This window comes from Scatophagus argus, chromosome 21 (genome assembly GCF_020382885.2).
Source record: "Scatophagus argus isolate fScaArg1 chromosome 21, fScaArg1.pri, whole genome shotgun sequence".
NCBI classification, from domain to species: Eukaryota; Metazoa; Chordata; class Actinopteri; family Scatophagidae; genus Scatophagus; species Scatophagus argus.
Window position 1 is genome coordinate 15,029,476 of NC_058513.1, and position 22,080 is coordinate 15,051,555.

The 22,080-nt window shown below is 42.3% G+C and overlaps 1 protein-coding gene across 5 annotated transcripts; it reads left to right on the forward strand.

The window, feature by feature from the left end:
• The first annotated feature begins 133 nt into the window (after nt 1-133).
• rnf157 (ring finger protein 157) lies at nt 134-21,424 on the forward strand. 5 transcript variants are annotated; one of them, XM_046376707.1, is made up of 20 exons: nt 134-933; nt 3,980-4,098; nt 6,293-6,381; nt 6,928-7,077; nt 7,534-7,651; nt 7,762-7,828; nt 7,927-7,970; nt 8,562-8,609; nt 8,769-8,840; nt 8,968-9,127; nt 9,723-9,835; nt 9,934-10,166; nt 10,761-10,863; nt 11,035-11,143; nt 12,939-13,153; nt 13,253-13,315; nt 13,420-13,468; nt 16,870-16,980; nt 18,044-18,078; nt 19,372-19,496. In XM_046376707.1, the coding sequence occupies exons 1-19, from the start codon at nt 846-848 to the stop codon at nt 18,076-18,078; spliced, it is 1,986 nt and encodes a 661-aa protein (XP_046232663.1). In that variant the 5' UTR covers nt 134-845; the 3' UTR covers nt 19,372-19,496. The 5 variants fall into 5 exon arrangements, with proteins under 5 accessions (XP_046232663.1, XP_046232660.1, XP_046232661.1 ...); XM_046376704.1 differs by lacking the exon at nt 18,044-18,078 and having other exon boundaries at nt 19,372-21,424; XM_046376705.1 differs by lacking the exon at nt 18,044-18,078 and having other exon boundaries at nt 13,038-13,153; nt 19,372-21,424.
• Nucleotides 21,425-22,080: the final 656 nt, after the last annotated feature.

Below are 22,080 nucleotides of genomic sequence, written 5' to 3' on the forward strand. Positions count from 1 at the left end.
CCACCACGTAATTATCACGAGTTAACGGTTAATTTTTTTAACTTTGTCAACTCCAGGCTCTGTCTATCTGTGTGGTTGTACGACTCTCGCAGTTTGTTTAAGAACCTACTTCTCTATGAACATACTTGTTGCAAAAGAAAAAAAAAGAAGCTTCAATTAGCATTTTTATGTCATAGCGAGAGTTTTCCCCGTTGTGTCCAGGGAGGGGGCTTCGTGTTGTTTCAGCTCGGTGTGTGTTCCACGGAGCCCGTCCTCTCTGCACTGCAGTCAGCTCTATACTCGCACATTAGGCGTAGGAAGGTCACGTTACAAAGCGGCTCGGCACTAGCTGCTGCTGGAGAGAGGAGGACTGCGCAAAAACCACGGCCCGGATTTGTGCCTGTCTGACGTCATGTGGAGCCACAGACCTCTCTGACAGGATCCAACAACGAAAAGCGCCGGGGGTATATGATCAACATCCAACCGGGCCGGGAGATGTCGACGAGCACATCGCTGTTTTGTGTCACATACTCGCCGGTCAAGTAAAGCCAGGCGCGGAGATTTCGCTCCGCTCGATTGTGCGGTCGCGACGCACTATGAGAGCGCTCGTCTGCTATTAAAGGGACTACAACGGCCGTTTTCTGACTCAAAACGAGCTGCACTGTTGACCAGAGAGGGATAAGCAGCCAGAGAACAACTGCTAATCCCCCCACGGGCGGTCACATTCACGGCGGGGCTCGGACCCGAGAGAAATGGACAGGGCAGCACGAACTGGATTAAATGATAGGGAATAAAGGAGACGCGGCGAACAAAGCGAACCCGAAGTGTTATGTCCGTTAACCCGTGTGGTCTTTACATGACTGGAAATGGGAGCTTTAACGAGCAGACAAAACATAGGCGTGGAAGAAGTGGACATTCCGTCCAATTCGGTGTACCGTTATCCACCAAAATCTGGTAAGTCACCAAACAACAGGTCATACTGGGGGTGGGTGCCAATTACATGGCCTCAAAGCTTCACTCCAGATGATTTATCTTGTGCTTTATAACAAAAGTGGCCGATACATCACCATCAAAACCATCACCATCGTACCTCGTAGCTGACAGGCCTACGGAGCCTTTAACCTGGCGGAGCTACCTGTGGACAGATGACCAATGTCTGCTTCTTCTGAACGCCCCTTTCTACTTAATCTTCCCTTTAAGACATATACTTTGGCTTCACTTTATGTTCATTTATTTAATTTTTTGCATTTTATGGTTTTAATTTATCTCTGGCACTGCAGCACTGTTGTATTGTCCATGGGGGCACTCTGACAGCAACACAGAGACGTGTTTTCTGCATTGAGAATGCCCCTTATTATAATCCATATTTATACAAGTTAACCTTGTATATTTTCATTTATTTTAAAACTATGCTTGGCTCTCATCTTGCTGCATCTATTAGCAGGTAGTCGGGCTTGTGTTGATGGCATGGCAGACTGCCTTAGTCTGTCTGTAAAATAAATAAGTCATGGTGGATCCTGAGAGGATGCAAATAAAATGACCAACATCGCCATCAGCAGCAGCAAATCAAATTAGTCAGTGTAAATGAGTTTGTTTTATTTTAATCAGCACTGCAGCCAATGGTTATTTTCATTAGGTTCTGTTTTTTCAAGATTAAGTGTCAAAATAGTGACTGTCCCAGAGCTGAGGTTGATGTCTTACAATTAAGTGTTTGTTTTGTCTGACCAAGAGTCCCAAAAACACAAATGTTAAATTTGTAATGATATAAAACAAAGAAAAGTAGAGAATTTTAAGAGTTTAGAAGCTGGAAATTGATAGTTGGCATTTGTTTGCCTTATGAATGAATTAAATTATTAGTAATTTTTTGAGTTTTGTTCTGCTGAAAGAATAACAGATTGATTAATTCAGTAATTTTAAGACAAATTGTCCAGCAAATGTCTGCCACATGTGTAAATTGTTTGTTTTGTTTGACCAAAAGTCCAAAATGGAAATATCTTGTTTTCTTTTGGTCTGGTTATCATCATGGGAGATGACGAGAAAGTACAAAAATTCACATTTGGGCCCCAACGGAAGCTGAAAATTGTGAATTTATGCATTTTTTGGCTTCAGCTAACTGTTTTCATCTGTAATGAAAATCCATCTTGTATGGAGTTTTGGTCAGATTCCTGTTCCTGTTTACTTATTCTTTGATCAGTGACTTCCTGACTAACATCATAATTTTTTTAAATTTTTATTATGAAAGCCAAGTTCGTGTAGAACTGTTTGCTTTAGGACTCCGTAAACCTGGACATTTAAGAGGCTTCCCTCAGTGTTGAGATGTTTTAAAGGTTCATGTTGATACCAGATTTCAACTTTCACATTGAAACACCACCAAACCTTTATGTCTTTGCAGTCAGATCGCCTGACCCATAAACTGGCCGTTGGATTTGAGCTGTTTTGAATCTGTCTTGTTATTGCTCCTCTCTGTGACATTTTATGATCGCAGTATTGCGTTCAGCTCCCTACCAGCAGCCAGGGTTCAACGGTAATCCAATATACCCAAAAAAATCTCATTGTGAAGAAATAATGTTATTGCTTTTTCAGTTCTATCATAAGCACAGGCATAAAGTAAATTAAAATCTCGCACAAAATGAGAGCAGGAACACAGTTTTATTATACTCAGACTTGATGTGTTTCGGCTATATTCTAATATCGTTATAATATTTGAGATTTATATCAATATTATAAAAAAAGAAAAGAAGGGAAAAAAAATGGTTGACTTGTGGCTGCCATTAGCACCCTGCTCGCCACACTTTGGCTGAATTAGTCACAAGGCTGCATGAATTTGTGATCTATCAGTCCTGGTTGCAGCCTGAAGGAGGGGTGGTGGTGGTGGTGGTGGCGGTGGCGGTGAAACCGATCTGTCAACCCCAGTTCCTGTTTCTGGGATCTGGTGACAAAGCCTTGGCCCAGCTCGCCTCTCCCACTGGTTGTAAATAAAAATAAGGCGGTGAAGACAGTTAGAGAGTCGCCATCGGGTTTTTTTTTTGGTTAGCTCATGATCTGTCATGTTATGAATTTTTCTACAGTGCAGAAAAGGCTTTAAGGTCAGAGCATCCAAACCCTCCCCAGCATTAATAAGAAGACGGAGCAGACCAGCTGATACATGACTGGCCTGCCCAGCATGTATTTAAAGACTCCGAACCACCATTACAGTCTTAAGATATTAACTCACCCTGTGATTTAAAGGCAGAAAGTCTGCTTAGCCTTGCTGTCATCAACCCAATATCTTGGTAAACAGGTGGACACGCTGCATGCCAATAACAGCCCGGCTTCGCTTGTCTTCTGGAAATAAGAAGAAAAAAAACAAGTCTACTTGTTTGATGTAATTTCTTGTCTTACCCGCTGCTTGTTTTTCTGCTGTTTGAGGTCAGGCAATTTTAGGTCCTTTGACCGGAGGTCATCTTTGGATACGGGAGCCAACTAAGTAGTTTAAAGTGAAATGTAAATGTATTATGCCAGTAAAATACCAACTGTGTAGAATTAACCACAAAAAGAAATCTTAATTTTTAACAGTCTTTCTGGGTTTGGGCCCTAAAATATTAATTAGAACAATGAAGGGTTCCCTTTTAATAGAGTTGCCCATATAAACTAAACCTCATAATAAGACTGTATTGCAGTTTCCTTTATTTTTTTTAATTTTGGATTTTCAGGCATTTTGGAGTTAGACAAATAAAAATCAACTTGTTTACATATTTACTTTGCTTTATATATTCTTGATACTGTAGTACGGAGATCTGCCGTATTTTGTCCTGTTTGGAGATATTGTGGCATTAGTTTCTTAGTGTTGTATTTGATTAAGGAAAATAAAATGTCCAGAAAGCTAATGAGACCAAATCTGCAACAATTTCTCATAGAAGAGATTACTTAAATGTGCTCACCATTAATGTTTTTTGTGACCTCAGATTCAGTGATGTATTTTGCATTAAGTGTGTTTAAAAATGAGTCTGTCTGTGTGCAGGGAGCTACTTCGCCAGCCATTTCATCATGGGCGGAGAGAAGTTTGACTCCACCCACCCGGAGGGTTACCTGTTCGGGGAAAACACAGACCTTAACTTCCTGGGGACCAGACCTGTGGCGGTAAGGTGTTCTCACACGCTAACAGGTGGATTAAATGTCTAAAACTTTCAATAACATCTCACGTAAAGATCAGTTTTTGTCTTCATATAATAAAATTAAAATAAATTAATGTCAGAAAATAGTGAAAAATGTCCATCACGATTTCACAGAGCCCCAAATCTCTTGTGATGTTTCCAATTCAACCAGCAAAACAACAACCCAAACAAAAGGTGTTAAGTTTATGAAACCGAGAAACGCAGCAAATCCTCCCATTTGAGAGGGAAAAACAGCATTTTTTGGCATTTGTGTTTGATAGATGACTCGATTGTCATAATTTTGATAACATAGTGTGTGACTGATTAATCGTTTCAGTGTAACTGAAACAGAATATATCAAACAGGAGTTTATCCATTCAGCAGCAGTGACCCCTGCGGTGGCAATTAACAGGCTTTCAGAGTGTGTCTGATTGAAATTTATTTCAGCGTCTCATCCTGCCAAACGTGAAATGACAGTCTGCTGGGCCTGTGCGCTGCGAGGCTGATAAGCAATTGTTCCTCTGGAAGATTCAGTCAAATTAATCACGAACCTGAAGGTCAAAACGAATGAGAGCTGCAGATCAAAAAGAGCTCAGATCCGGAGAGGAAAGAGAGAATTTGACACAGACTGAAAGGCTTGGAGGTGAAGCCGACATGGAGGGACTCTGCTCCATCCCTCTGTGTGCTAATCTCACTCGGGCTGCTGTTTCTGTCTAGACTCGGGCTAAAATTAGGAGTGCAGTTTTTCTCCTGATTATGTGGGTGTTTATAATCCTCCTGTGGGTACAGAATTCAGCTGGTGATGCTGTGTTTTATTTATTTATTTATTTAGTTTCCTTGTGTGACTGAAGCTTTACCAGCATTATATAATGTTTGGTGGTTTCCAAGCAGATGGTGCGGTGGAATCATAAAACCAACCGCAGTTGTTGTGTTCTCAGTCTCCTGCCGTCGCTCTACAAATATGATAATGGACGGGGTTATATTTAGGGGTTTTCAGAGTCTCCCGTGTGAAACGCATGGATGTACTAAATGGATTTTTAGCCACATTAGCAAGTCTCTGGATGGCACTGCCAGTCAGTCCACCACTTTAGCCCACACTGAAATATTTCAACAACTAGCGGATGGATTGTGGTGAATGTTTCTGCAGAGCTTGTTAGCCGTCATTAGCATTTAGCTCAAAACACAGCTGTGCTTAAGTGCGGTCCTGTTGAAGGTGTGTTTTGACAAAGCATCTGCTTACACTCACCTGGATTTGAAAAGAACAATCTAACCTTTTTAGTGTGAGCATGTGTGAGGAGTTACAGACTGTTGCTCTGATGTTTCCTTGTTTTTTTATTTAATACGTTATAGGACCTACAGTGCTGCTTGTGAGTTTCCTAATGAATGGCTCTTTTCAGCATCTGTTACTCCGAGAGTGTGTGTGTTTGTGTAGTTTACAGGCGTGACTCCTGCCGAGCCCAGATGCGTAATAGTGCTGAATATGGTACCATTCAGAGCCACACAAACACGCAGACAGATGAGGGGTTGTAGTGCGGAGGTATCTGACCACATCCTGCATGTTTTCTCCTCCAGTGATCCTCAAACCACTTCGGCTCTCACTTTACACTCGCTCAGCAACTTCTGGATTCAAACACACGACAAACTGAGAAGTGAACCACAGATCGGGTCAGGCTTGCAGGTTACGCGTCGATTTTTACGCCATGGTTCTTAATGTTGGGTATTATTGTGGTGAATAGTGCAGAAAAGCAAGCCCAGAAGGCATTCCTCATCCTTATCTGTGACTTGATGCCATCAAAACGCTGCTGCTGCAGTGAACTTCGCCCATCTGCTCCTTTTAAACAGGCTTAAAATAAAGACGAGCACTGTTGGACCTTGGTCTGTTTTGCACTCCTGTGGTCCCTGCGTGTGCAGAAATGTTTCAAACAGTGTCTGAAGTGTCAGCCTCGTCCCTGGAAAGACACAATCTGAGCAGATTTTTTGCTTTGGCTCAGCACTTGTCAGCATGGATCTTGCTGGTGCTGACCAACCAAAACGCTTTTGTGTTAAGGTTAAACCTTATGTAACCCCGAACCCTGTGGTAAAGAGAGGAATGTCGGGGCGGTCGACGGAAGATGAGCTCCACCGCTCTTCAGTCTCATAGTGTATATTTTACATCTATAATTTTTTTCTTTTGTTTTCAGTTCCCATATGCAGCCCCTCCACCTCAGGAACCAGTGAAGACGTTACGAAGCCTTATAAACATCCGTAAGGACACGCTGCGGCTTGTACGGTACGCACCTCTGCCCACCTAAGCACATATGTGACCCGTCATTACATCACTGCTGTGTAATTGTATGTCCACCGAGCTATTTTTAGGGAACAAGCCACAACTGCCAATTTAAGGGAAGGTGTCAAATCATGCAGGTTTTTTTAGTGTAATTCAAACTTTTTATTTTCTTCAGGCGTACTTGTATAACCATAAAATCCAATTACAAAATTCAAGCCAAAAATAAAAGCATAAAATTATTCCTGAAAATAGGACAGACATTCACACACACAATAAATCACTCTATATAAGTTATTCACAGATAGAAATTCCTGTGACAAGTGACTTCTAACAATTAATCAGAAGTCGTGTCAGTCTGCAGCAGATTGTTTCTGCTTGAACACTGGTGCGTAAAGGCTTCTATAAATTCAGTTTCATGCCTGTTTTGTAAGTGCACACTCACCATGACTCAAACACCAGTAAATGCTCACGCTTCTCTTCTCCACTTGTGAAACTTTCCCCCTCGTCCTTGTCTCCTCGTCCCCTGCCGCCCGCCTCTGCCACCCGCAGGTGCAGCGAGGACCTGAAGCTGCCGGGTGATGAAGCGGCAGGGAAGAACAGGGCCTGCTACAACATCGAGTTCACCTTCGACGCAGACACACAGGTGGCCATAACCATCTACTACCAGGCCATGGAGGAGTTTCACAACGGAGTGCCAGTGTGAGTGGGAATGTATTTTCTGTACACTGTTGCCTGATGTCTAAAATATTTGCTAAAATTATTAGCACATATCTGGTTTGAATGAGTAGCATTTGTAGGCTACAAACAGTTTTTAGTGCCACAGTATTCCCTAATTTCAAGTTCCACCAACATGGTCTTGCATATGTTATACAGTATATCTTGCAGAACAGTGCATATAGTTCTGTCCAGACATTCATCCACGTCGCAAAGACAGAAACATCTTAATACAAGCAGAGAAAATGTATGTTGTAACACTTGCAGCCACAATTTTAACAGAAATATCCTATTATGGTTTAAATACATTAGACTGTACAAAAATGTGCAAGAGGTGCATTCTCTTCCTGATACCGATAAGATGAGCGAGCCATCGTTCACCCAGTACATCATGTGTTTTGTGCAGCTGTGTGCACTGACTAACTGACTGTTTTCGTGCAGTTACCTGCCCCAGGACAGCTCTCTCCAGTCTGAGACGGTGCACTTCAAGAGGGGAGTGTCCCAGCAGTTCTGTCTGCCCTCTCACACCGTCAACCTCAGCGAGTGGGCTGACGAGGAGGTAGGAAGGTCGCGTGCCCGTATGAGGCTTTTCCCGAGATGCCAGTTTATGCATCATGTCAGACAGACCTCAGCTTTATTTCCCTCCTCACCTCCTCGTTTTCTCCTCAGCTGCTGTTTGACATGGACAAAGAGATTTTCCCCATGGTGGTGCAGGCTGTAGTGGACGAGGGGGAGGGTGAGTCAACGTGTATTTGTCCCACTGATGCTCTGAGGTGAAAGTAGACCTGCAGAATTTTAAGCAAAGACGTGTCTTCTGCCTTCTTATGTTTGCAGAACATTTGGGCCACTCTCACATACTGCTGGCTACATTTGAGAAGGTAAGAAAGACGCTTTTTGTGAGAGTCCGAGCCGATGAGAAGCAGACACAATGTGTTTGTAGGAATTTGCTGTCAGTACAGACATCAGCAGGGCTCTCAGCGAGAGCTGGAACAATTTATTGACTGAAATTATTGACAGAAAATCTTTCAGCAAACTACATTCATGATTGATTAATCATTAATCTACTAAAATGGCAAACACTACTACTGGTACCAGCTTTAAAAATGTGGGCATTTTCTGCTTTGCCCTGTTTTTATTGCAGGTTAATTTAATATCTTAGGGTTTTGGGCAACTGATATTACTGTAAAGACTCGTTCATTTATAATCGGCAGAACAATCATACACATTTCGGGGGATTTTTTATTGAAAAACATCACGAAGCTCATGGAAATTCTGTAATCCTAAGATGCATCTTGTTTCTGTAATTTAACGTGACATGAGAAGTCACAGCATTACAGTTCAGTCAAATCTTGAGTAAATAAATATAATGAAAAAGAATGAAAAATGAAGGACTCTTTGAGCCTGAAAAATAAATATGTAGGCGTGTTTGTGTATGACTTCAGAAATAAAACTGTTGCTTTCTTTGCCAGCACATGGACGGGAGCTACTGTGTGAAGCCTCTGAAGCAGAAACAAGTGGTGAATACTTTTCCTCTCTCTTTTCCTTCCTCCTTTTGTGTAACTTTTTTTATGCCTTTGAAAGACAAAGAAAGCCCAATGCTTTGTGTCCCTCTTGAACATTACGCCTGGCGTCTGAGACCTCCTGACTTTATTCTTCGCTCTGTTCCTTATCCCCAGGTGGATGGAGTGAGTTATCTACTGCAGGAGATCTATGGGATAGAGAACAAATACAACAGCCAGGAATCAAAGGTAAATCTCAGGCAAACAGAAAGGTTTTTCTGCTGTCTCTTTCTCTTTGAGTGAAATAAATCAGTGACTTGGAAATTCTCTTTCTTCTTAACATCTAAGTGTTTTTTTTTGTTTTTTTAACCTCCAGGTTGCTGACGATGAGATCAGTGACAACAGCGCTGAGTGTGTGGTGTGTTTGTCGGATGTGAGAGACACACTCATCCTGCCATGCAGACACCTGTGTCTCTGCAACGCCTGCGCAGACACCCTGCGCTACCAGGCCAACTGCTGCCCCATCTGCAGACTGCGTGAGTTCTCATCAGCTGTGAAGAATTCCCTTACAAAATGTTGGCAAAGCAGGTGTCGAATCTGCAGCGTTTTGTCCAACGGACACAGAGAGGACGCACAGAGACAATAGCACACAGAAACAGTGAAAGAGAAGGACAGGCTGTTTCTTGCACTTGGCTCCTGCTTATTTTTCCTGATTTTAATGTCACTGTATTAAAACTGAAGCAGCTAGTGGTACTATATTCTGTATGTGGTTAAAGTAATAATCTAGTCAAAGGAGTTTTATGCAAAAATCTTAATTAAAAACTTCATTTTGAGCTGATAAGACAGCTGATATGACCCTCACTTATGTTCAGCAACATTAAACACTTTCACGCTCTATTTCTTTTTCGTGTCAAAACAGCCAATTCATGCTCGAAAGTCTCATTTATAAAGTGCAACCTAGAAAATATTTCATCTTAATTTTTTCCATCTTGGCACAGTATATGTTTTTAAATTGTGGCCTTGAAATGTATCAGTTCTTCTTCTGAGGGGTTAAAGTAATTGACACTTCAATTAATATGACATAAACACAGATCATTTAAATGTCTTTTATTATTATTATTATTTTTTTAGCATTCAGAGCTCTGCTGCAGATCCGAGCCATGAGGAAGAAACTCAGTCCTCTTTCACCTACCAGCTTTAACCCCGTCATCACGTCACAGACATCTGATTCAGAGGAGCACTCGGTGAGGCAGAACCGACAGACACACACACACAAGGAGAAAACTAATCACCGTTAGTTCCCCGCAAACTCACATCCTCCTCGTCCTCTCCTTGTTTGCAGGCATCTGAGCACATCCCTCCAGGCTACGAGGCGGTGTCTCTTCTGGAGGCGCTGAACGGACCCCTCAACACGTCCTCGGTGGTCCCTCCGCCTCTCCACTCGGGTCCCAGCCACGTCTCCAGAGCGCTGCCTCCATACAGCAGCGAGCCTCACCCGGCTCCGGCCCGCTCCCTCTCCCCTCTGGACCACTCCAACGCCAGTCAGGGACTCAAACTCAAGAAGAGTGGTTCAAAGTGAGTATTAGTGACAGTTATTATTTATTTATTTATATTTTTGTTTGTTTGTTTGTTTTTTTAAAAGGCAAAGTCTACTCCATCCAGAATAAAATGTGTCAGTTACAATGCATTTAGTGCAGCTGGATTTGTGCCTGGATTTTATGACCCAAATCCAAAATTTGATGTGTTTTCTCCTGCAAGAAGGCACAGTTCACCACAGAGGAAGCTCTGAATACAAGTGTGAGCAGTTAAAATGAAAGATAGATGAGATAAAAAATCAGCTCCTATGTTTGCACTCAGATTTTTATTCCTATAAGCTGATTTTATTCTTACTTTATTGTGTTATTGATTTTTAAAACAAAAAATTAAACAAACGTGAGTAAAGTGGCTTAGAAACTGAAAATAATGAGCCATTATTACAACATACAAAACTCAAAGATGCAGAATCATCTTCCCTTTCATTTCACATCTACGTCTGAACCGACTGAGATCTTACGCTTCTTAAATAATCTCCTGGTCTGTGCTGTTTTCCTGTTTCTAACGAGTACAGGTACATCAAACTCACTCCTGTTATTTTTGTCTGAATGTTGTCCATTATTTTGTTTATTTTAGGTCACTTTCCCAGAATTCCTCTGTGCTTCCCGAGGAGGAAGATGAGAAGTCTTGCAGTGAGTCCGAGGCCTGCCGCCACAAACTCGCTGTGGACCCGCAGGAGGTGTGTGTGTGTGTGTGTGTGTGAAGCAGAGAGAAAATACTTTTTTGTTTATCTCAGTGTCAGATGTCTCCACAGGCTGTGGGTTTGTGCATGTTTGTTTGTGTGTGAGTGTTGTGAGGGTCATGTGGTGCTGTGAGCTCCTCTCTTACTGCTGCTCTTGTTGTTTTCCAGAGCGGAGTGACTCCAGACAGCGAGAACCTGACGCTGTCTTCGTCTGGAGCCATCGACCAATCATCCTGCACCGGGACGCCGCTCTCCTCCACCATCACCTCTCCTGAAGGTACACAAACACACACACAAACACACGTACGTTTGCCTTTCTATACTTGTGAGGACCCTGGTTGATGTATTGCATTCCCGAGCCGCTAACGCCAACTTTCAATGTCTCAGGGAAATTCCCAACCCCAACACTTACCTCCAACATAATCTTCGCCATAAAACTAAGTCTTAACTTCTAAACAGTCCTTTGAAATAATGAGGACCGGCCAGAATGTCCTCACAATGTAGAGATGTTATGCTGACAAATAAAGTGAACAATAAAGTTGGACGATGCATCTCCACTTCCTCCCACTGCACAAAAAACAAGCCAAAATATCCCGGATACAAGCGCTGCCGTCACTTGAAGCCAGTCTGTGCAGTAGTGATCGGCTTGTCGTCGTGCTTCATATTGTATTTAGAAGAGGCTCTTAATGTTTTTAAGCCTCTTTCAGACATGCATCTTATCGTATTAATGTGATGACAGTCACTTTTAGCTCAGTTTTTGCATCACAACGCTGCCAACTCTCACACTTTTGTCTTGAGATCTCATGTCGATCAGACAAATGTAGAATTTAGGCTCCTTTTCTTTGACTTTATTAAAAAGCTTCGGTCATCACAGAACAGCAGACACAGCAGTATCTTCATTAATTATTTAATCAGTCCAATATAATCACTCACTGAAACAAAAAATAAGGAGAGCAATAAAAAAGATATTTATATTTATGAATGGACAGGAATTTGGTGTTTCAAAATGTATTTGCCACTTGCAGTGTATTGAAATGGGCCTGTATATCTACTGTGTTGTTATTGTCTTTTTGACTTTACAGTGTCTCATGGATGTGAACTTTTTCCCCTTCAAAGTCATTTAAACAGTCGTTTCATCCAGCAGCACCAGGTGCCAAATATCACTCCCTCTCACTAAATGAATAAATCAATAAAATAAAACCATAAAAGTCATCCATGTCTGAATGACAAAATTCATAAAACTTCATTTTAGCAGCTGTTCTCCTTTTGCTTTATGAGACACAATTTCTCTGATAGGGGTTAAGAAAGTTTATCTTACCTTTAATTTGAGACGACAGCTCACATGTTGTTTGTTTCTCCTTGTTTCAGTCTCTATGTTAAAAGATTTCAGTTTAAGCTGTGCTGTCAGGAAACAAAAACACTTTAATCAAAGTGTGGTGGGCAGCATTTCTGAAATTTGGCAAGAAAGCTAAAAGCAAAGAGCTCCAGGTTCTGCATGGAACATTTTGACATAAATAAATCACAAGTTTGAACCACCTCAGCGTTTTATGTTTGTGCCACTGGATTAGATTTTATGGGAAATCTGTTGGATGGCATTTCAGCACCAAACAGGAAGAGATGACTGTTATTCCAGCTGGAATGAAAGACTCAATGTAATTGTTTATCCTCTTCTACAAAGCTAATCCCCAAGTAGTCGAGCTCCCAGCTTGTGTTGCTGACAGAGGCCTGGAGTGAATTTAGTCAAACAGCTTCAGAAATCTTCATTGAGCTGTGAGACTGAAAATGGCCGCCTCTCTGTCTTAAAGAGTTAGATGAGAAGATGGATACCACCAGGTGGTAGGTGATTAGCTTAGCTTAGCATAAAATCTGCAAGCAGGCGGAAAGAACTAGCCTGACTTTGTTTAAAGAAAGATGCATTTTCCCAAATGTTTGACCAATTTTCTACTGTTGATAATTCAGTGACAGTAGGGCTCAGTTTTTTTTAATATAAGTGGTGGAAATCTCCTTTGGCAAACAACAAAAAACATTCCCCCGACCCCGAGCCATGATGTGTGTCTCCGTCTGTCTGCCAGACCCAGTGAGCAGCAGCCTGGTCCAGTCAGTGATGTCCATGGCCTCGTCCCACTCGCAGCACTCCCACATCAGCACTGACACCATGTCCTCCATGTCAGGGTCCTACCTGGCCGGGGCTGAAGGCGAGCCTGGGGGTGACGACGGTGGAGACGTGGACGGCGAGGAGAGCCAGGATGCTCCTATGGAGAGCAGAGGACCGTCGCAGCAGGATGGGGTGAGGAATCCGGGAATGGAGGGATGAATGGATGGAAGAGAAATTGGGACTGGGATTTAGACGTATCCTCATTGGATTGTCTCTCTTTTGTTAATCCAGGAATTTTCCCAGGAGCCAAACGAACAAAACTACTCGGTGGCTATAGAGGAGCAGGACTCAGAGGTGACTGCAACACACTGATGCTGAACAGGTTGTGAGTTTTGATCGTTTTTTTTTTATTCAGTTAATTTCTGTAAAGCTTCACAAAGCTTTCTGTCTTTCTCCAGGGGAACGAAGTCACTGAAGAGGACTGCTCCTCCCCGTCGAACGGGAAAGGTAACTATGGTCACCATCCCTCACCTTTCACCCCTGACCTCCTTCCTCCCTTTGCATTTGTTGCTCTCAGGCCACATGAAAAAAGACCTTTCATATAAACTACATACTGAGTGGTTGAGCTGATATCTTGTTGCTATTGGAATCATGGCTAATGAGTACTGGCAACCCTTTCAAAATAAAGGGAATAAATGTCTGATATTGTCCTCTAGATGGGGCAATCCCTTGCATGTAATGTTGCAAGCTGAAGCCACCACAACATGCAGTATCCAAACTGGAGTGAATGACCTCTCACACAGGGTGTGTGCACCAGAACCTTGATCTACTATGCGTTGAAGACTACATTAAAATAGAAAAATTATTCTCTATTGTGACTGATTGTCTCACTGAAGTCTTCTTTTGTGGTCACAGAACCAGACTGGATGTAGCCAGAATTGGCTCTGTCAGTGCGGTTCTAATACTTTGATTAAAAATCCTGTTGTAGATTAGAAAAGAACTTTGAAGTCCTCTCTTAACTCCATTAATCAGTAGAATCCGGCTGCAGGCTCGAAGACGCTGCCTGAGTGAGTCCCTCTGCACAGTTTGTGAAGGGATGGACAGGAACATAAATTGCTGCAGGCTGTGAACCAGTTCAGGGACTGGATCCTCCAAAGTCTGTGTTTTCATTTCAAATTCTCCCCCATATCAAGCAGAGAGATTAAAGTTTCTTCCAAACTTAAAGGACAAAAATGGTGTATCCCTTACTGTTGGGAAAAAGAACGTGGCCCCCCTTCAGTCACTGGTTAATATACACATCACTGTAAGACCATAGAAAAAACTCCTACTCCATACTACTCACAGAAAAAAATAATGATATTACTTTTTTTTCTAATAACAAGAAAAGAATCATCATTCTTTTGCTGTTTTGGTTTACCCTCAGTGTTGTTTTCAGCTCAGCAGGCTGCTGTTTTCTGTAAGAAAACTCTAAAAATCCACAACCTGCTCAACAGACAGACAAGGTTAATGGTAAACAGGGGAGTAGAGACCAAAAACAAACATCTAAAAGTGACTCAATATTGGGCTTACATTCATCAGACACAACACGACTCCAAATGACAGTTTGACTCCTTAACTGTTGGATGTGGAAATAAGCTGCTGGTTGCTAACAAGTTAAACATTTCAGGTTGAAAGATGATGATATGTCAGCGGTCTGTTCACAACTTGTTTCCACTGCCCACAAGTGCCTTTAAACAACTTTATGTACAGAGAATGAAAATGAGAATGAAAACAACCTTGTGGTTCAACAAGCAGCCAGCCTACGCTTTTACTGACCGTCGATGGCTGGTTTAACTTTACCCACAAGCCAGCTGATAACACACAGAATGTAATGAAGACAATCTGGGAGCATTTCTCCCGTTTTCCAAGAAGTTAACCATCCCTCACCTCCCATTAGCCTCAACAGTAAAAAATAAAAGACCAACCCTGCACCCTTTGGAGGATCCAGCTGATGAACTGTTACACGTCTTATTAATGAGGCAGTGAAATGTCTGTTTGAAGTACTTTTTTTTCCATTCTGAACCTACTACTTTACAATCAGCGTTTCCTTATTGGTGAATTTAATGCCTGGTAATCAATCAATTAGTAGCAGATATCGACTGATTCCCATTGATCGGAGCATCCTTTTATTCATGACAGGAAATGAGCACGATCAGGCATCCTGAGTGGTTAAAATAAGGTTCTGCTTCACACCAGGCTACTGGCTTGCACTTGCATGATTTGCACCTCGATATATAAATGTCTCTGTGTGTTGTATATGTATGAGATCTATGATTTACAAGTTCTTTCTAAAAAAAACAACCCTCTGCATGGTGCGTTTGTTGTTTTTTTTTTTAGCTGCTGTCATGAGGTGAAAGCTTCCACATCCACATCTGTGTGTGAGTGTGTGTGAGTGTGTGTGTGTGCTTGTGTGTGCGAGCAACGCTGTGCTAAAGAAAGTGTTGTGGTGTGAGTCAATGAACAGAAGGGCTTAAAGCAAAAACAACAAGGTCACCTTCATCGGACATTTTGTACATGTAAATTAGTTTCTCCATGGACTGTGTGTGTGTGTGTGTGTGTGTGTGTGTGTGTGTTCGGACACCTCAGTCCGGACTGAAACACCTGTGAGCACCTGTGAGTTACTGAATGACCTCTCAGTGTTTTAGGAGACGAGTGGGCCCGTGCTGCCTGACAGACTGTGAATGTGCACACGCGCTGTAGGATGTTTGCTTGCACATGTGTGTGTGTGTGTGTGTTCATCTGCAACCGGCGCTGCCAGACAGCTTCTGTATGTGTCCTGTCTGTGTCTCTGTGCTGAGCTGCCAGTCATCCAGTCATCTCTGCTGGTTTCCTCTCTTTAGCACACACACACACACACACACACACTCGCTGCAGGCATGAGGCATTCACACACATTAAACATGCCAGTATCTGTTATCTGGCCATGCTGGATAAGACAGAAAGATGCTAACCTGTGGAGTTTTTATTAATGTGTCTGTCAGTTTACTTCTCATTAAATCAGTATCAGCAGACACTGTTTTGAGTGATAGCAAAGAAACTGAAACACAGTGGCAGCTTTTAAGCAACATAACGAGTCTGGTGGTTTGGGGTAAATAAAAAAAAACAAACAAACAAAAAAAAAAACCCTCAAAAAAACTAAATTTTAATGAAAACACCTATACACTGTCTAACTTTCAAACTACCATGTGGTGTGAGATTTCGGATTGGGCTGCAGCTTTAAGGACAATGTGTACACACAAAAGAGATATTAAATAATATCGCCCAACCCTACATGGTAACAGTGTCTTTTCATTTAATTTTTTTTTTCATTTTTCATAACAAACGGTGGCTGTATTTGATATGTTTGAGTATCACGTGGATTTTTCCATCATGTTCCTCCTTTGGAAGTCAGACATTTTGTCTCAAGTCTCCCAGACAAAGCCAAAGTACTTATTGTTCCTTATGAAGGATTATCTTATCTTATCTCTCTTCTCTTTGGTTTTACACACTGGTCATGTGTGAGAACCCCACCCTCCCCGTCTGACAACCACTGGATTATCATATGACATATTTCTTTGAATTTGAGGAGCGATGGGCCAAATGATATAAAATAATCAGCACTCTGGATGAGCTTGAAGTGCCGGCGCCAAGACAAACTCCATGCATCCGCTCCTTTATATCTCACATTTAAGATACATGATGGTAAAATATGCAGAAATATTTAACATTTTTTTTTATTTAATGAACATGGCTTTCCAGCATGGCCAACCTCCACCCCTCCACCTCCACCTCCCTCTTCCCTCCCTCTCCTCCCTGCCTGTCCCACCCCCACCCCCACCTCTTCCCGCTGTGCCTGGCTGCTCTTGTTTGACCTTTGCCCTCGCTTGCAGGTGGGCGGAGCAGGTGTCCAGAGTTGGCCAATAACAATCAGGGCGTCGCCCTCTGTGACACGCCCTCTTTGGGGTTGGATAATGAGCAGGCTTCCGACAGCCGATTCGCCGGTGAGTGGCAACCTCTCGAACATGGACCGATGAGAGCTGAGCACTGGGCATGAGAGTGAGGGGGAGGAGAGGAGAGGAAGAGTGAGGAAGAGTGAGGGGTGGGTGACGAAGGCAGAGTGCATGAGTTGTCACAAGACTTAAGGATTTCTGAAACTATAGCTTGCTACGCTAACACGCTAATGCAAGTGAGAGCTATAAAGAAACCAGAAAATAAAGTAGATTTTTTTTTTTAATTTTGGCAGATTTAGTGGAAGTTAATGACCAGAGAGGAGGTTTCGTAGCATCTTAGCCCGACATGAAGATCTGGAGCCCTCCTTCTTCTCTTCATCCCCGCCCTTTGGTGTTGTGATGCTTCATTGCTTTGACAGTACCAGTTAGCTGTGCACTCTCTCCCTCCTCTCCCCTTCAGCTGAAGCCCTGGTGTGTGTTTCTGTGTGTGTGTGTGTCTGTCTGAAGAGTGCTTCCTGCATGCTGTGTTTTCTGTCCGTGTGTGTGTGTGTGTGTGTGTGAGAGTGAAAGAGACAACGAGTCTGGTCCATCCCAGAGTTGACGTTCATGTTCAGCGTCTGCCAGCTCCGAGCCGCTTTGCCAAACATCTGCAACTCATTGTCATTCCCCTCCATCTCCCCTCCTGTCCTCTCCTCATCCTCCTCCCTGCTTCTTAACACTCGGTGGGTTACTGTGATGGGAACTAAAGGTGTCAGTTTTGTTCTTGATTTCATACATTTTTGAGTTTTGGGTGTTTATTTAGTAATTTTGCTTTCAAACTTGCTTCACAGCCTTTAGCTCTGCATCATTCTCATAGCCTCCTCCCCTCTAAAACCCTGGTTTACCTCCATTCCCTTAAATCACCCCTTTGGTCTTTTATGCTCGATGGTGTGACATGTTTTCTCTTTCTGTGTCGTAAAAGTGTTCTGTTATTTCTCTCTTTCTCTGCTTTTTCCCCCCATCATTCTTCACATTTTCTGCTGTCTTCTCCCGGACGTTTTCCTTTCTACTTCTTTCTTCTTTCTTTCCTCTCCTTTTTCTCTCTTCCTTCTCTCGGCTTCTTTCGGATGGACAGATGAGGAGTCGTGCCCAGTGCACATTGAGGACTAGGTATGCAGTTATGGTTAGATGCTAGAACAGACACCGGGATCATATTTTGTAGTTTTCTTCGCGTGTTACTTTTATGCACCATAACAATCACTTTCTTTTTGTTAATTACCTACTTTATCCATCACGATTCAGTTTTATATAAGATTACACTAAATAAAAATGTATTCTTGCTCTTTTTTGTGCAATGTTAATCTTTTCTCAGTCACAGCTCGGAAACTGCCTCTCATTATATTTTGTCGTACTGTATTTGAGACCTAAACCTAGTGGTAATTACTTTTATTCATCACCTGAAAGCTGCATTTATTCTAGCTGATATTGACTGAGTCAGGATCTTATTATCAGTTGTTCAACAAACAAGATATTCAATTAAATTCAATATCATTTGCGGTGCAGCAAGTCAAGCAGCCAAGATTTAATCTTAGTAGGGTTATAATCAAGGATGTTTTTATCCGGATGTACATATTGATCTTTCTCCTGCACCTGCAGTGTCCCAGCTGCTGGTCTCCAGTCCAAACCAGACTGCAGCATGAGTCATCAAAAATGTGCTTTCACAGGATGAATTTATGAACGCTCAAAATATAAGCATTTTTACACATCTTGACACGTAGCAAGAGCTACACGTAATGCTTAAAGGATACAGGATAAGAAGATAATTTGGAAAATGTATGTTTCATTTCAAAGGAATTAATTCATTTTGCGTTAAGAGTAGCACTTGAGTCGACCACGGGGGCGAAGGGACACCAGTAATGCCAGGATCAGACTGTGTCTCTCTCAGGTGATCCTGGTGCCTTCACTTCCTGCTTTGGCTTAGCGAGAGACACATCTAACATTATGTTAAAAACCCAACTACTCATTGTGATTGTCAGAACCTGCACAACCAGACTGGACAGGGGGGGGCTGGAGACAAACCTGGCGCGGCAAGGTGACATAATGGCAGTTAAACCTCAGACAGTGGAAAACAGGGTAGAAAACTGTATTTATGTTTGCTTCATGTGTTATTTTGAGGAACCCTCCACACAGATCTGGAGTTTTCGTCTCATCAGTGGATGCTGCTTTACGTACATCACACACATCACTACTGAAGTCTGTTTCCACTGCACTTTGTCACATTGTTCTTATGCCCACTAGAGAATGAGTGAGGTAGTCCTCCACTGTCCTGTAGCTGATGTCTTTGTGTGTGGGGGGATAAATTTGCACTGCTGAAATTAAACTCTGGTCTCACCATGTGTGGAGGAAATGTCCTCTGGGTTGGCGAGCTAACCCTCCTCTCTCTCTTTATCCTCTCCCATCCAGGTCTGATGTACCTTGCGGGCTACAGGCCTGTTTTGGAGCCCCTCCCCCACCACACCTCCACCAGCAATATCAACCTGGAGGAGCAGGGGGCCCAGAACAGGGACGGCCAGAGTCCTAAACATCCCCGCCGTGGACCACTCATTGTGTAACACAAACAAAAGCGCGCCCGCAAATGACACCCAGACTTACTTATCCAGAGTCAGCTCCTCTTACCCTGCCATAGTGCTGCATTGCTGGATACTGTCCTCACTGAACAGGGACACCCCTCCCCATTCATCCTCCTATTCATCCTCCATCCTGTCTGAACATTTCCTGCATTGATTGTCTTTGCTGGCGCTGAAACTCCTCTCCAGTGGGAAGAGGAGAGAAGAGGAACAGAGCAGCATCACGTGTCAATCATCCATGCACTTTTATATCGCAGAAGTTTTAGTTTTTTTGTCTGTGACCTAATTTGTTGTGAGAATGATTAGCCTAGTGCTACACTATTATTTATTACCTGTAGGTCTAACCAGTGAGAGCTTTGTTTTTTGACATTATCTCTAGAAAAATCCATGCTGCTCCTCTCCTTTCCTCTCCTCTATTACCAGCCAAACAGTCAGGGGCTACTGTGATCGGCAATCGGATTTATTACTAACGTGCTTCTTCTTCTTCTTCTTCTCTGTTATAAACTGTATGTTGATTGAGTGGTCAGACACTATTTAAAAGTCAGCTCACACCGGACTACCTTACCCGAGCTAAAACGTGCTGACTCCACTCCTCGGATCAGGGAGCTCCCGTCTCAACTTCGCATGCATGCATGCATGCGACTTCTGCTGATGTTTTTCCTCTCACTCCAGCCGTGATTTTCAAACACCTCTGCTGAATGTGAATACAGAAGAGGTCGGACTTGTAAGGTGGCAGATGAGCCAAGAAGTGGACTGAAGGACAAAAAAAGACGTTACACAGAATGTAGGACGGTGAACGTGGATCTCTTTAGAAGGGGAATGTACGTGACATTGAAATCATCACCTAAACTGGAATTAAACTTTGAACCCTGGTTCGCCAAACACACAAACACACACACACCCTCCTCTCCTTCTGCAGTTCCATCTTAGCATGTCAGTATTATTGTAGTGCAACTGGAAACCAACAAGTACCACCAAGCAATAAAGATGCTGCAGCTGCTCCTTTTCTCCCCTGCTGGAGGACGTGCATTTTCGGTTCAAACAAAGACTGTGTTTGCACTGTCTTGTCACATTCAGTCAGACATTTCAAAGTGTTTGTCATTTTTTTTTTTTTTTTAATTTTGCCATTGTAAAGGGATTTATTGTGAGAAAAATATTGTTTAGTGAATTTGAAAAAGTGACCTTCGGGCCACACTTATCCTCATATTCCCTGTTGTTATTATCATAATCCGAGCCCTTTTCTCTTTGTTTGTGAAGCTTTTAGTTGTTTTGGTTTTGTACAACTTTGACGTATAGCTCACCTGTTGCTGATGTTCTCCGTTTCTGTGTTTTAATTTGTTGCAAAACACTGTGTCGTTTAATGGAATGTGGATGAAAATATGTGAAAAATTTGTAAAGGTTTACACACTTGCGCACACGCGTGTGCTCACATGACAAATAACTGAAAAGGGACAATATTAACATTTAATGCACTATTAGCTGTTTCCTAGACAACACTTTGTGGCGCATGAGGCGACAGTAGAGTGAGCATGTTAGTCTAGGTCAGCCTGCACCCTCCTGTAGAATACTTGATGATGGATCACTGCACACACACTTAAAGCCGTACCATATCCGTCTACAGTGTTATATATCGGTTGCTGGCTCCCTATTTCCCTTGGCCCGAACTGTTATGGTCAAGAGTACTGCACTACTATATCCAAGCTGCAAACAGTCATGTGATTCAGTCCGAATGTTCAGATGAAGCCGCTCTCTGGCACCAGTCGCAGTATGATATCAAAGGAATGGGTCCTGACCCCACTTTTCTAAAACTACGAGTGAAAATGTCAAAGAAAACATCAAACGGACAATAAAGTTTTTGCATCTAATCAGTCACTCAGTGGTTTGGTGTTTGATTTAAATGAGAAACATTCATTGATCAGCGCAGGGATGTGTTTTGGTTCATGTCCCCGGATGTGAAGCGCAGCTCTGAGATGTTTTCTAACGTGATCAGCTTCACTGAAACTCTCATTTCTCATCTGTCAAAATCACAAACTCTCCCACCACAGAGCTCAGTTTGTATTTTTGTCTCTAGTAAAAACAAACTATCTAATTATCTAAATCTAAATGATCCAAATCTAATTCAAGGAAAAAAAAAAAACCCAAAATGTCAACAATTTTACAGTAAAGAAACAAAACCAAGACATAAACTCAGAACTTTTTCATTTTTAAAAGACATATAGTAAATAATGAATTAATTAACCAATGAATCAACTTCTTAGCTACTCAGTCAAATGAAACTTGACAATTACTTTGATAATCGAATGTTGTTTAAATTATATAATAAATTATTATTAATTAGCAAAAAATGCAGAAAAACTTGAAACATTGCTTAAATTTTAATTTTGGACGACTGATGAGAAAATATGTGAAGGCATCACCTTTTTGTTATTTATTTATGTCAAAACATTTTTCACTATTTATGACTAAAGATTAACTGAGCGGGGCGGCATGGTGGTGCAGTGGTTAGCACTGTCGCCTCATAGCAAGAGGGTTCCAGGTTCGAATC